The sequence below is a fragment of the Pavona decussata genome, unplaced genomic scaffold (genome assembly GCF_977016875.1).
Source record: "Pavona decussata unplaced genomic scaffold, jaPavDecu1.1 SCAFFOLD_64, whole genome shotgun sequence".
Lineage (NCBI taxonomy): Eukaryota > Metazoa > Cnidaria > Anthozoa > Scleractinia > Agariciidae > Pavona > Pavona decussata.
In genome coordinates, this window is record NW_028145484.1 from 5,985,285 (window position 1) to 5,998,543 (window position 13,259).

Consider the following 13,259-nt stretch of genomic DNA (forward strand, 5'->3'; position numbering starts at 1 on the left):
CAATAATAGTCTGTGCTCAGTCTTTTCTTTTCTTTCTTCTTTTTTTTTCTTCACAAAAAAAAAAACAAATTCAAAGAAAAGAAAAATAGCAAAACATTTTGTAACGCTGCGAACTAGAGCCAAGGTGTTTAGGTTCGAGAATAAAGAAAGAGAGAAATATCTGTTTGACAAGGTTGTAAGCTGGTTTGAAGAGGCACTGGCGATGAACCTTGTACAGCCAAGAAAGCAAACGCAGAGTACGCAGGCAAGCGAAGCAAAAATTAAATGACGGACAAAAAACTGTACCTTAAATTCTGTAACCCTTTGTACAGTTTAAAAGAGTTCGTTGCTATGGTTACAAATCCCAAAATTTACCACTAATTTCTGGCTTGTGTCCAAGTCGAAGACAATCTTCGCTCGTCATAAACTGAAAACAGTTAAGGTAGTGAGTGGTTATCTCACGTACGTAATCAAAGGGTTATATTAAGATCAATGTGATGTTATGCTTTAAGCCTGGTGAATAAATTATACAGGTACTCTTTTCTGTAAGTGGCACAGGCATACTCGGAAAACCAGTGGAAGAAAATCCGAGATCTCCCAGCAGGGAGTAGGGCTGTGTCGCTGACTGAAAACATGGCTCTAACAAAGGGTTTCAATAAAAACAAGGATGAATGCATTATCACTGTGGATAAAATCACCAAGTGTGACCACATAAATAAGTGACAGTGATTTCCTTCAACTTGTACTGTCCGTTTTCTGATATTATAGCCGTCGACAATTTTTGAGAATTTGCTCGTGATTTCTTGACAATGTAAGAAATCTCAGCAATTTTTGCTCTGAGAAAACGGTAATTTAATATTTGTACGTAATGTGTTTTTGTATTTTGACTTAATTTGTGTGCTCGTTGAATGTGTTCGCTATGTTAATTACAAGACAGTGATTGTTTGTTTGAAGGATTAAAACTAAGGCGACAAAGATAGGGCTCTGAATTTACGGCAATTATTTTGAACGGCTAAATACACAAGCAATTTACGTTCTTGTCGGCATGGTAGAATCCGACGCCCTCTGGAAAAAATAGACTTACATGACCACGGGCAGCCTAAGTTCACAATGAGAAAACACGAACGTAATGGATTTATACCCTTTGGATAAATTTTTTTTCCTTTCTCAAAATGATATAACATAGCTGTAGTTCACCAAAATCAAAGTGGGATTGCTTTTGTCTTTTTGTGTAATCAGCATCTGCAAGTAGCAGTCCAGCCAATCTATGAAGTACAGATGGTCATGATCAAACTACCTGCAACAGAATTTTTCCCTACTTCCGACATACTATAAATCTCCAAAATCCGTTCGGTGGAACTTGCCAAAATTGAGCTTTTTCAAAATTTTGAATGCAGTTAAATCATAGTTTTAAAAGAAAAGAAGCTCAGATAAGGTGAAAACTACTCATAGGGGTTTCGTGTGGATTAAAAATGACAAATTTACCTCGAGTTTGAAACACGAAAACATCAAACCTGTTTGAAGCATTTTGTACGGGGGACCATGCAGACAAAAAAAAACGTTTTTTGTGCAAACAATCTTGGCGTCATTTATTTTCCTTTCTTCTTTTAGTGAGCTTCGAGTACTTAGAAACAGACGAAGTTAAACTTGATTCTGAGCAATTAAATATGAAACATTCATAAGTTGTTGTGTTTTGGTACTATACAAGTCTACTGCCAGCATCCTGGACATCATGTTTCAGTTACAAGCATTAAATGATCTATGAGAATGATGTATTATTCAGAGTGACACAGGCATTCACGGAAAAGGGAAATCGAACCTAAGACCTTCCGATTACTAGTTCGGATGCTCTATCACTGAGCTACAGGAGACTTGTGGGAGCTAAGGCCATTAAACTAGGTTCATGGGACAAACATCCTGCATACTGATAGGATTTTTAATGTCAATGTGTGGCATATGCGCAGTGGAATAAATAATCTAGTTATTAACTTGTGATGCTAGACGTCAGCATGTTTCACTGAAAAAACACCGACAGCTTTTATAAAATAACGTTAAAATATCAAATGGAAGTGTTTACAATTTTAAACCGCAGATTGACTGGCATAAATTTGTGGCTATTTGTGGCTAGTTTTTGGTTCAACGTTGTTCCTCACAGAAATTCCTTTGGCCTTTTCAGAACGGAAGTGAATACCACAGACAAAGTATACGTGCAGTAAAACGTAGTATCGGGAGGGGGGAGGGGGGAGTAACCCTTTCAAATACTTCCATATACCTATAGCCTGGTAAAGATACTTTTTTCGGGTAGTCTATGATATGGTACCTAGTAAGAGAAGAGCAATAATAGTCTGTGCTCAGTCTTTTCTTTTCTTTCTTCTTTTTTTTTCTTCACAAAAAAAAAAACAAATTCAAAGAAAAGAAAAATAGCAAAACATTTTGTAACGCTGCGAACTAGAGCCAAGGTGTTTAGGTTCGAGAATAAAGAAAGAGAGAAATATCTGTTTGACAAGGTTGTAAGCTGGTTTGAAGAGGCACTGGCGATGAACCTTGTACAGCCAAGAAAGCAAACGCAGAGTACGCAGGCAAGCGAAGCAAAAATTAAATGACGGACAAAAAACTGTACCTTAAATTCTGTAACCCTTTGTACAGTTTAAAAGAGTTCGTTGCTATGGTTACAAATCCCAAAATTTACCACTAATTTCTGGCTTGTGTCCAAGTCGAAGACAATCTTCGCTCGTCATAAACTGAAAACAGTTAAGGTAGTGAGTGGTTATCTCACGTACGTAATCAAAGGGTTATATTAAGATCAATGTGATGTTATGCTTTAAGCCTGGTGAATAAATTATACAGGTACTCTTTTCTGTAAGTGGCACAGGCATACTCGGAAAACCAGTGGAAGAAAATCCGAGATCTCCCAGCAGGGAGTAGGGCTGTGTCGCTGACTGAAAACATGGCTCTAACAAAGGGTTTCAATAAAAACAAGGATGAATGCATTATCACTGTGGATAAAATCACCAAGTGTGACCACATAAATAAGTGACAGTGATTTCCTTCAACTTGTACTGTCCGTTTTCTGATATTATAGCCGTCGACAATTTTTGAGAATTTGCTCGTGATTTCTTGACAATGTAAGAAATCTCAGCAATTTTTGCTCTGAGAAAACGGTAATTTAATATTTGTACGTAATGTGTTTTTGTATTTTGACTTAATTTGTGTGCTCGTTGAATGTGTTCGCTATGTTAATTACAAGACAGTGATTGTTTGTTTGAAGGATTAAAACTAAGGCGACAAAGATAGGGCTCTGAATTTACGGCAATTATTTTGAACGGCTAAATACACAAGCAATTTACGTTCTTGTCGGCATGGTAGAATCCGACGCCCTCTGGAAAAAATAGACTTACATGACCACGGGCAGCCTAAGTTCACAATGAGAAAACACGAACGTAATGGATTTATACCCTTTGGATAAATTTTTTTTCCTTTCTCAAAATGATATAACATAGCTGTAGTTCACCAAAATCAAAGTGGGATTGCTTTTGTCTTTTTGTGTAATCAGCATCTGCAAGTAGCAGTCCAGCCAATCTATGAAGTACAGATGGTCATGATCAAACTACCTGCAACAGAATTTTTCCCTACTTCCGACATACTATAAATCTCCAAAATCCGTTCGGTGGAACTTGCCAAAATTGAGCTTTTTCAAAATTTTGAATGCAGTTAAATCATAGTTTTAAAAGAAAAGAAGCTCAGATAAGGTGAAAACTACTCATAGGGGTTTCGTGTGGATTAAAAATGACAAATTTACCTCGAGTTTGAAACACGAAAACATCAAACCTGTTTGAAGCATTTTGTACGGGGGACCATGCAGACAAAAAAAAACGTTTTTTGTGCAAACAATCTTGGCGTCATTTATTTTCCTTTCTTCTTTTAGTGAGCTTCGAGTACTTAGAAACAGACGAAGTTAAACTTGATTCTGAGCAATTAAATATGAAACATTCATAAGTTGTTGTGTTTTGGTACTATACAAGTCTACTGCCAGCATCCTGGACATCATGTTTCAGTTACAAGCATTAAATGATCTATGAGAATGATGTATTATTCAGAGTGACACAGGCATTCACGGAAAAGGGAAATCGAACCTAAGACCTTCCGATTACTAGTTCGGATGCTCTATCACTGAGCTACAGGAGACTTGTGGGAGCTAAGGCCATTAAACTAGGTTCATGGGACAAACATCCTGCATACTGATAGGATTTTTAATGTCAATGTGTGGCATATGCGCAGTGGAATAAATAATCTAGTTATTAACTTGTGATGCTAGACGTCAGCATGTTTCACTGAAAAAACACCGACAGCTTTTATAAAATAACGTTAAAATATCAAATGGAAGTGTTTACAATTTTAAACCGCAGATTGACTGGCATAAATTTGTGGCTATTTGTGGCTAGTTTTTGGTTCAACGTTGTTCCTCACAGAAATTCCTTTGGCCTTTTCAGAACGGAAGTGAATACCACAGACAAAGTATACGTGCAGTAAAACGTAGTATCGGGAGGGGGGAGGGGGGAGTAACCCTTTCAAATACTTCCATATACCTATAGCCTGGTAAAGATACTTTTTTCGGGTAGTCTATGATATGGTACCTAGTAAGAGAAGAGCAATAATAGTCTGTGCTCAGTCTTTTCTTTTCTTTCTTCTTTTTTTTTCTTCACAAAAAAAAAAACAAATTCAAAGAAAAGAAAAATAGCAAAACATTTTGTAACGCTGCGAACTAGAGCCAAGGTGTTTAGGTTCGAGAATAAAGAAAGAGAGAAATATCTGTTTGACAAGGTTGTAAGCTGGTTTGAAGAGGCACTGGCGATGAACCTTGTACAGCCAAGAAAGCAAACGCAGAGTACGCAGGCAAGCGAAGCAAAAATTAAATGACGGACAAAAAACTGTACCTTAAATTCTGTAACCCTTTGTACAGTTTAAAAGAGTTCGTTGCTATGGTTACAAATCCCAAAATTTACCACTAATTTCTGGCTTGTGTCCAAGTCGAAGACAATCTTCGCTCGTCATAAACTGAAAACAGTTAAGGTAGTGAGTGGTTATCTCACGTACGTAATCAAAGGGTTATATTAAGATCAATGTGATGTCATGCTTTAAGCCTGGTGAATAAATTATACAGGTACTCTTTTCTGTAAGTGGCACAGGCATACTCGGAAAACCAGTGGAAGAAAATCCGAGATCTCCCAGCAGGGAGTAGGGCTGTGTCGCTGACTGAAAACATGGCTCTAACAAAGGGTTTCAATAAAAACAAGGATGAATGCATTATCACTGTGGATAAAATCACCAAGTGTGACCACATAAATAAGTGACAGTGATTTCCTTCAACTTGTACTGTCCGTTTTCTGATATTATAGCCGTCGACAATTTTTGAGAATTTGCTCGTGATTTCTTGACAATGTAAGAAATCTCAGCAATTTTTGCTCTGAGAAAACGGTAATTTAATATTTGTATGTAATGTGTTTATGTATTTTGACTTATTTTGTGTGCTCGTTGAATGTGCTTGCTATGTTAATTACAAGACAGTGATTGTTTGTTTGAAGGATCAAAACTAAGGCGACAAAGATAGGGCTCTGAATTTACGGCAATCATTTTGAACGGCTAAATACACAAGCAATTCTGAACAGCTGACTTCTTATTCAATAAAATTAACGTTATTCGAAGAGTTTTTTACACCTCTAAACCACTAATTTATTATACAAAAATCATCAGGAATATCACGGAAGCCATTTACTTCTCAACGGCGATCTGTAAAAATGTGGAGCTATTTGATTGGTGACGATCGATGATGAAAGCGCACCAAAATAGAATTTATGCACAAGAAAAATCTCGTTGCATAAAACTAAATAAACTACCCTGGCAGTGCTGGGCATCACTCGTTCTCCTTAGTCTTTGATGCTATTTTATAACGAAGTTTTCAACAATTCGAGCATGATGAACCTCTTCGAAGCTATTCTGTTCCCTGTTTTCGTAACAGTACTTGCAAACACGACGGACAAATCTAAATGTAACGTAAATAATAATTACAATAGCTTCTACGCCGGACCAAACTGCAAGAAAATCGAGCAACAGTTGGCAGAAATTAAACAAGAAATCAGCGCACTGAAAAGAAATGAAACTGAAGGCTCTGGTGGGAAAGGTTTGTATTTTTTTGGCCACTGTTAATTCCATTTTACCATTCTTATCTACTTGCCAGAAATCTCGCTTGTTTAATTCACGCATCTAATTTTCTATGTTGACCCAAGTTGAAATTTTTAAACAGCACAAAGGTGCAACTTGGTCTTTCAGTCTCTTTGGAAATAATTCACTTTGTCAGCACAAACACTATTCATCGCCTATTAGCCTCGTTACACAGTTTCATAGAAAATTATTTATCCCGTTGAACAAAAAAAAGGTTTTCGTGATCTCATCAAGTAAAAGTTTGGGACGATAATTTTACTCATTATCATTATCAGTATTTCCAATGCTTTCCTTGTGTCATCGTTTGCCAGCCTTCTTGTGTAAATTTTCAGTTTACAAGAACTGCGCCGAAGTTTACAAGTTCGGGGAAAAGATTAACGGAGTCTACAAAATCGACCCCGATGGTCTGGGTGAATTTGAAGTGTTCTGTGATCACAAAACAGCTGGTGGAGGTTGGACGGTGTTTCAGAAGAGACGGGATGGCTCCGTAGATTTCTTCCGCGCTTGGAGTTCCTACAAACGCGGCTTCGGTAATCTGAACGGCGAGTTTTGGCTGGGATTGGACAAGATTCACCGCCTGACTGTAAGCAGCAGTAACAAGCTTCGCGTTGACGTGGAAGATATTCATGGCAAAAAGGCATTTGCAGAGTACAGTTCATTTACTGTGGCAAGCGAGAGGGCAAAATACCAGCTGAGTTTGGGAAGGTATTCAGGTACGCCGCTAAACTCTCTTGATTCTATCAGTTCTGCTAAACATAATATTTAATATTCTAAATAAAATTGTTAACTGCCAAATATATCGCTTAATTTTCAACTGAACTGAATCGTTGTCCAGGTGAATTGAGTTTCTAAACCAGTGAATTAGAAGAAGAAAAACTAGCAAATTTACAGCCTGGCCCAGTTTAGAACTTGTTATAGATCGTTTTAAATATCCACGTGTTTTATTCATTTTTTGAAAGACCTTATTGACAACCAAAACAACAAAGAACCTAAACAGCCCAAACACATGGAAGTGAAGAAAATTAATTTGATGTGTGCCCTGACAAGTTGAAAGAGGTGTTTCTTGGTTAAATCTTATGACCACAGAAAATGTTTCGGTACCCTCAAGTAAAAAATAAAATTGGATGTAACTTAAATTTCGCTTAGGTAACTAGTAGTAGCTATCAAAATCATTCCTCGCCTGTCTCAAATGAAGATTAAAACCTTTTCACAAGACCAAATTTTATTTGTGTTTTTCAGGCACTGCTGGTGATTCCCTTGCTTATCATCGTGGCCAACCATTTTCCACCAAGGATCGCGATAATGACAAGGCCGGCGGAGCCAATTGTGCTGTGAATTATAAGGGCGCCTGGTGGTACAACGAGTGCCACCTTTCCAACCTGAATGGTCTGTATCTTAACGGCAAGACCAGTCCTCAAGGAATGACCTGGTACAAGTGGAAATATGCCCATTACTCTGTCAAGAGCTCTGAGATGAAGATATGTCCAGAGAAGTTTTAAGATTCTGTGTCTCGTTCTTCACGTCCAATGATGTCAGCACTATTCCTGAGTCATTGCTGGCCTCTCAGTTCAACAGTGTGGATACAAATATTGTTTTCTGTGTTCATTAAATCGTTTACGCTAAAAACTCTGATAAAAACACGATTTAGTGTTAATGGTGCTGTAAAAGGGATGCTTTAATAAAACGCTAAGGTGACCAAGACCTGGATTGATTTCTATTGTTTTTTTTTCTCTTTAGTATATAATCATGTTACTTCTCAGTTTCAGACCCTTAATATCAAAATGTTTTTCTTTTGAATGACTGTGTCTGACAGAGAAATCCTGCAGTGTGAAAACAGCTACTGAGCAGTACTTTCCTGTGGTACTGTTTATTATGCTGTACAAACTGGTTTTAATTTTCAGTCTGTTGATGAAATCCTTAAGTGTGACCATTCAAATGACAGCTACTGAGCAGTACTTTCCTGTGGTGCTTTTCATTATGCTGTACAAGGTGGCTTTTACGTTTTTGTCTGTGGATGAAATCTTAAAACTGTGACCGTCCATATACCACTGACTAGTTCTTTTTAGCTGTGGTGCAGTTCACCGATTTTTTGGCGTCAACAGCAAACGGTCCCTTTACACCAATCTTTCCAAGTGACATACCAAAAAAATAGACTTATATGACCACGGGCAGCCTAAGTTCACAATGAGAAAACACGAACGTTATGGATTTATACTCTTTGGATGAAAATTTTTACTTTCTCAAAATGATATAACATAGCTGTAGTTCACCAAAATCAAAGTGGGCTTGCTTTTGTCTTTTTGTGTAATCAGCATCTGCAAGTAGCAGTCCAGCCAATCTATGAAGTACAGATGGTCATGATCAAACCAACTGCAACAGAATTTTTCCCTCCTTCCAACTTACTATAAATCTCCAAAATCCTTTTGATGAAACATTTAATTGTCAAAATTAAGGTTTTTCAAAATTTTGAATGCAGCTAAATCATAGTTTTAAAAGAAAAGAAGCTCAGATAAGGTCAGAACTACTCATAGGGGTTTCGTGTGGCTTAAAAATGACAAATTTACCTCGTGTCTTAAACACGAAAACATCAAACCTGTTTAAAGCCTTTTGCACGGAGGACCATGCAGACAAAAAAAAAAACTTTTTTTGTGCAAACAATCTTGGCGTAATTTATTTTCGTTTCTTCTTTTAGTGAGCAAGCAAGTCGTTCGAGCTTTTGAGGGAGGTCCCCACAGTTACTTGAAGGGCTGGATTCGCCTCTGTTTTGTTTTGTTTATAATGGACTACGTCACCCAAGGCGCATGCGCACATTGATGAGAAGCACTTTTAAATCGTTGGCCCAACTTTTTCAAATACCGTCGGAGAGTTCAGCAAGCTGTTTTCATCTGTTTGAATCGCGTTTATCTTCAGAAAGTTAGGTGAATGTTTTATTTACAAAACGTTCTTTAGTAATTACAGAAGCTGTTTGTTGCGATATTTTTGGAAGCTTTTACAATGGCGGAAAAGCAAAAATCCTGCGACGAGTTGCATGTAAATTAGCTTCAACAAGCCTCTTGCGCATGTGCCCCAGCTGACCCTTTAACGCGGCAAAAAATAAATTAAAATTAAAATTCAATTAAGCCCATTATAAAACAAAGTCACCCTTTCTACAATTTAAAAGAGTTCGTTGCCATTATTAAAAATCACCGAATTTAACACAAATTTATGCCTTTTGTCCAGAAGCGAAGACAATCTTTCGCTCGTCATAAACTGAATACAGTTAGGGTAGTGAGTGGCTGTGCTTAGGCAAACAAAGGGTTATATTAAAAGAAATGTGATGTGATGTTTTAGGCCTGCTGAATAAATGATAGAAGCATTTTTTAGGCACTGACACAGGCATACTCGGGAAAAGAAATCTGAGTGCTCCCAACAGGGCATACGACTATGACGCTGACTGAAAACATGGCTCTAACAAAGGGTTTCAATAAAAACAAGGATGAATGCATTATCACTGTGGATAAAATCACCAAGTGTGACCACATAAATAAGTGACAGTGATTTCCTTCAACTTGTACTGTCCGTTTTCTGATATTATAGCCGTCGACAATTTTTGAGAATTTGCTCGTGATTTCTTGACAATGTAAGAAATCTCAGCAATTTTTGCTCTGAGAAAACGGTAATTTAATATTTGTATGTAATGTGTTTATGTATTTTGACTTATTTTGTGTGCTCGTTGAATGTGCTTGCTATGTTAATTACAAGACAGTGATTGTTTGTTTGAAGGATCAAAACTAAGGCGACAAAGATAGGGCTCTGAATTTACGGCAATCATTTTGAACGGCTAAATACACAAGCAATTCTGAACAGCTGACTTCTTATTCAATAAAATTAACGTTATTTGAAGAGTTTTTTACACCTCCAAACCACTAATTTATTATACAAAAATCATCAGGAATATCACGGAAGCCATTTACTTCTCAACGGCGATCTGTAAAAATGTGGAGCTATTTGATTGGTGACTATCGATGATGAAAGCGCTCCAAAATAGAATTTATGCACAAGAAAAATCTCGTTGCATAAAACTAAATAAACTACCATGGAAGTACTGGGCATCATTCGTTCTCTTTAGCCTTTGATGCTGTTTTATAACGAAGTTTTCAAACATCCGAGCATGATGAACCTCTTCAAAGCTATTCTGTTCGCGGTTTTTGTAGCAGCACTTGCAAACTCGACCGACAAATCTAAATGTAACGTAAATAATAATTACAATAGCTTCTACGCCGGACCAAACTGCAAGAAAATCGAGCAACAGTTGGCAGAAATTAAGCAAGAAATCAGGGCACTGAAAAAAAACGGAACTGGAGGCTCTGATGGAAAAGGTTTGTACTATTTTTCCACTGTAAATTCCACTTTACCATTCTTTGCTACTTGCCTGAAATCTCGCTTAATTCACGCATCTAATTTTCTATATTGACCAAAGTTGAAATTTTTAAACAGCACAAAGGGACAACTTGGTCTTTCAGTCTCTTTGGAAATAATTCACTTTGTCAGCACAAACACTATTCATCGCCTATTAGCCTCGTTACACAGTTTTAAAGAAAATTATTTATCACGTTGAAAAAAACATAGTTTTCGTGGTCTCATTTTTGGGATGATAATTTTACTCATTAAGTATTTCCAATGCTTTCCTTGTGTCATCTTTTGCCAGCCTTCTTGTCTACTTTTCAGTTTACAAGAACTGCGCCGAAGTTTACAAGTCCGGGGAAAAGATTAACGGAGTCTACAAAATCGATCCCGATGGTCTGGGTGAATTTGAAGTGTTCTGTGATCACAAAACAGCTGGCCGAGGTTGGACGGTGTTTCAGAAGAGACGGGATGGCTCCGTAGATTTCTACCGCGCTTGGGGTTCCTACAAACGCGGCTTCGGTAATCTGAACGGCGAGTTTTGGCTGGGATTGGACAAGATTCACCGTCTGACTGTAAGCAGCAGTAACAAGCTTCGCGTCGACTTAGAAGACATTCATGGCAAAAAGGCATTTGCAGAGTACAGTTCATTTACTGTGGCAAGCGAGAGGGCAAAATACCAGCTGAGTTTGGGAAGGTATTCAGGTACGCCGCTAAACTCTCTTGATTCTATCAGTTCTGCTAAACATAATATTTAATATTCTAAATAAAATTGTTAACTGCCAAATATATCGCTTAATTTTCAACTGGACTGAATCGTTGTCCAGGTGAATTGAGTTTCTAAACCAGTGAATTAGCAGAAGAAAAACTAGCAAATTTACGGCCTGGCCCAGTTTAGAACTTGTTATAGATCGTTTTAAATATCCACGTGTTTTATTCATTTTTTGAAAGACCTTATTGACAACCAAAACAACAAAGAACCTAAACAGCCTAAACACATGGAAGTGAAAAAATTAATTTGATGTGTGCTCTGACAAGTTGAAAGAGGTGTTTCTTGGTTAAATCTTATAACCACAGAAAATGTTTCGGTATCCTGAAGTAAAAAATAAATTGGATGTAACTTAAATTTCGCTTAGGTAACTAGTAGTAGCTATCAAAATCATTCCTCGCCTGTCTCAAATGAAGATTAAAACCTTTTCACAAGACCAAATTTTATTTGTGTTTTTCAGGCACTGCTGGTGATTCCCTTGCCTTTCATCGTGGCCAAGCATTTTCCACAAAGGATCGCGATAATGACAAGTACGGAAGAGGCAGCTGTGCTGTGGATTATAAGGGCGCTTGGTGGTACAACAGGTGCCACCATTCCAACCTGAATGGTCTGTATCTTAACGGCAAGATCAGAACTCAAGGAATGACCTGGTACAAGTGGAAATATGCCCATTACTCTGTCAAGAGCTCTGAGATGAAGATACGTCCAGAGAAGTTTTAAGATTGTGTCGTTCTTCACGTCCAGTGAAACACTTGGGAATCAAGGCTTAAGGATTTAAGGGTGCTTCTGCTTGAGTTTTCATTGCGCTGCTGATTTTTGCAACCAGACGACTATACTTGTAATCTCACAAGCGAACTTTTTGCGGTTTGCATTTGTGTAAAACTGTGTGAAACTTTTAAAAACAAGAAATTTCCTCGGATTATGTCAGCACTACTGCTGAGTTATTGCCGGCCTCTCAGTTCAACAGTGTGGATACAGATATTGTTTTTTGTGTTCATTAAATCGTTTACGCAAAAAATTCTAGGTGATAAAAACTCGATTTAATTTTAACATTGCCGTATAAGGGATGCTTTAATAAAAACGCTAAGGAGTTCAAGACCTTGATTAATTTGTATCTTTTTTTTCTTGTCTTTAGTATATAATCAGGTCACTTCCCAGTTTCAGACCCCTGAAATCGAAATGTGTCTCTTTTGAATGACTGTGTCTGACAGTGAAATCCTGCAGTGTGAAAACAGCTATTGAGCAGTTCTTTTCTGTTAAGGCTGTAAAACGGGGCAAGGGAGGGAGTGAGGATTAACCATTCGAATTCAAGTTATTGAACCATATTTTCCCACGGTTCGTGTGATTCTACAATCAGATCAGCTATTGAGTCTGTGGATGAGATTCTAAAGTGTAACCATTCAAATGAAAGCTACTGAGCAGCACTTTCCTATGGTGCTGTTTATTATGCTGTGCAAACTGGTTCCAACTTATTAGTCTGTGGATAAAATCCTAAAGTGTGGCCATCCAAAAGAAAGCTACTGAGCAGTACTTTCCAGTGGTGCTGTTTATGATGCTGTACAAACTGGTTCAGACTTTTCAGTCGGTGGATAAAATCCTCAAGTCTGTCCATTCAAATGAAAGCTACTGAACAGTACTTTCCAGTGGTGCTGTTTATTATGCTGTACAAACTAGTTCTGACTTTTCAGTCGGTGGATAAAATCCTAAAGTCTGTACATTCAAATGAAAGCTACTGAGCAGCACTTTCCTGTGGTGCTGTTTATTATGCCGTACAAACTGGTTCTAACTTTTAAGTCTGAGGATGAAATCCTAAAGTGTGACCATTCAAATTAAAGCTACTCACCAGTACTTTCCTGTAGTGCTTTTCATTTTGCTGTACAAGGTGGCTTTGACATTTTTGTCTGTGGAT

General features: G+C 37.6%; 3 protein-coding genes across 4 annotated transcripts in view; 2 read left to right on the plus strand and 1 right to left on the minus strand.

Moving 5' to 3' along the window:
• Positions 1–13,259, minus strand: part of LOC146478756 (L-2-hydroxyglutarate dehydrogenase, mitochondrial-like) — a 52,420-nt gene that overhangs the window by 14,118 nt on the left and 25,043 nt on the right. The window lies entirely within an intron of this gene.
• Positions 5,908–7,905, plus strand: LOC146478759 (ryncolin-4-like). 2 transcript variants are annotated; one of them, XM_085112347.1, is made up of 3 exons: positions 5,908–6,157; positions 6,510–6,911; positions 7,438–7,905. In XM_085112347.1, the coding sequence occupies exons 1-3, from the start codon at positions 5,914–5,916 to the stop codon at positions 7,695–7,697; spliced, it is 906 nt and encodes a 301-aa protein (XP_084968473.1). In that variant the 5' UTR covers positions 5,908–5,913; the 3' UTR covers positions 7,698–7,905. The 2 variants fall into 2 exon arrangements, with proteins under 2 accessions (XP_084968473.1, XP_084968474.1); XM_085112348.1 differs by having other exon boundaries at positions 6,531–6,911.
• LOC146478760 (ryncolin-1-like) lies at positions 10,314–12,893 on the plus strand. Its single transcript, XM_085112354.1, has 3 exons — positions 10,314–10,556; positions 10,906–11,286; positions 11,811–12,893. Exons 1-3 carry the CDS (start codon positions 10,349–10,351, stop codon positions 12,068–12,070), a joined length of 849 nt encoding a protein of 282 aa, XP_084968480.1. The 5' UTR covers positions 10,314–10,348; the 3' UTR covers positions 12,071–12,893.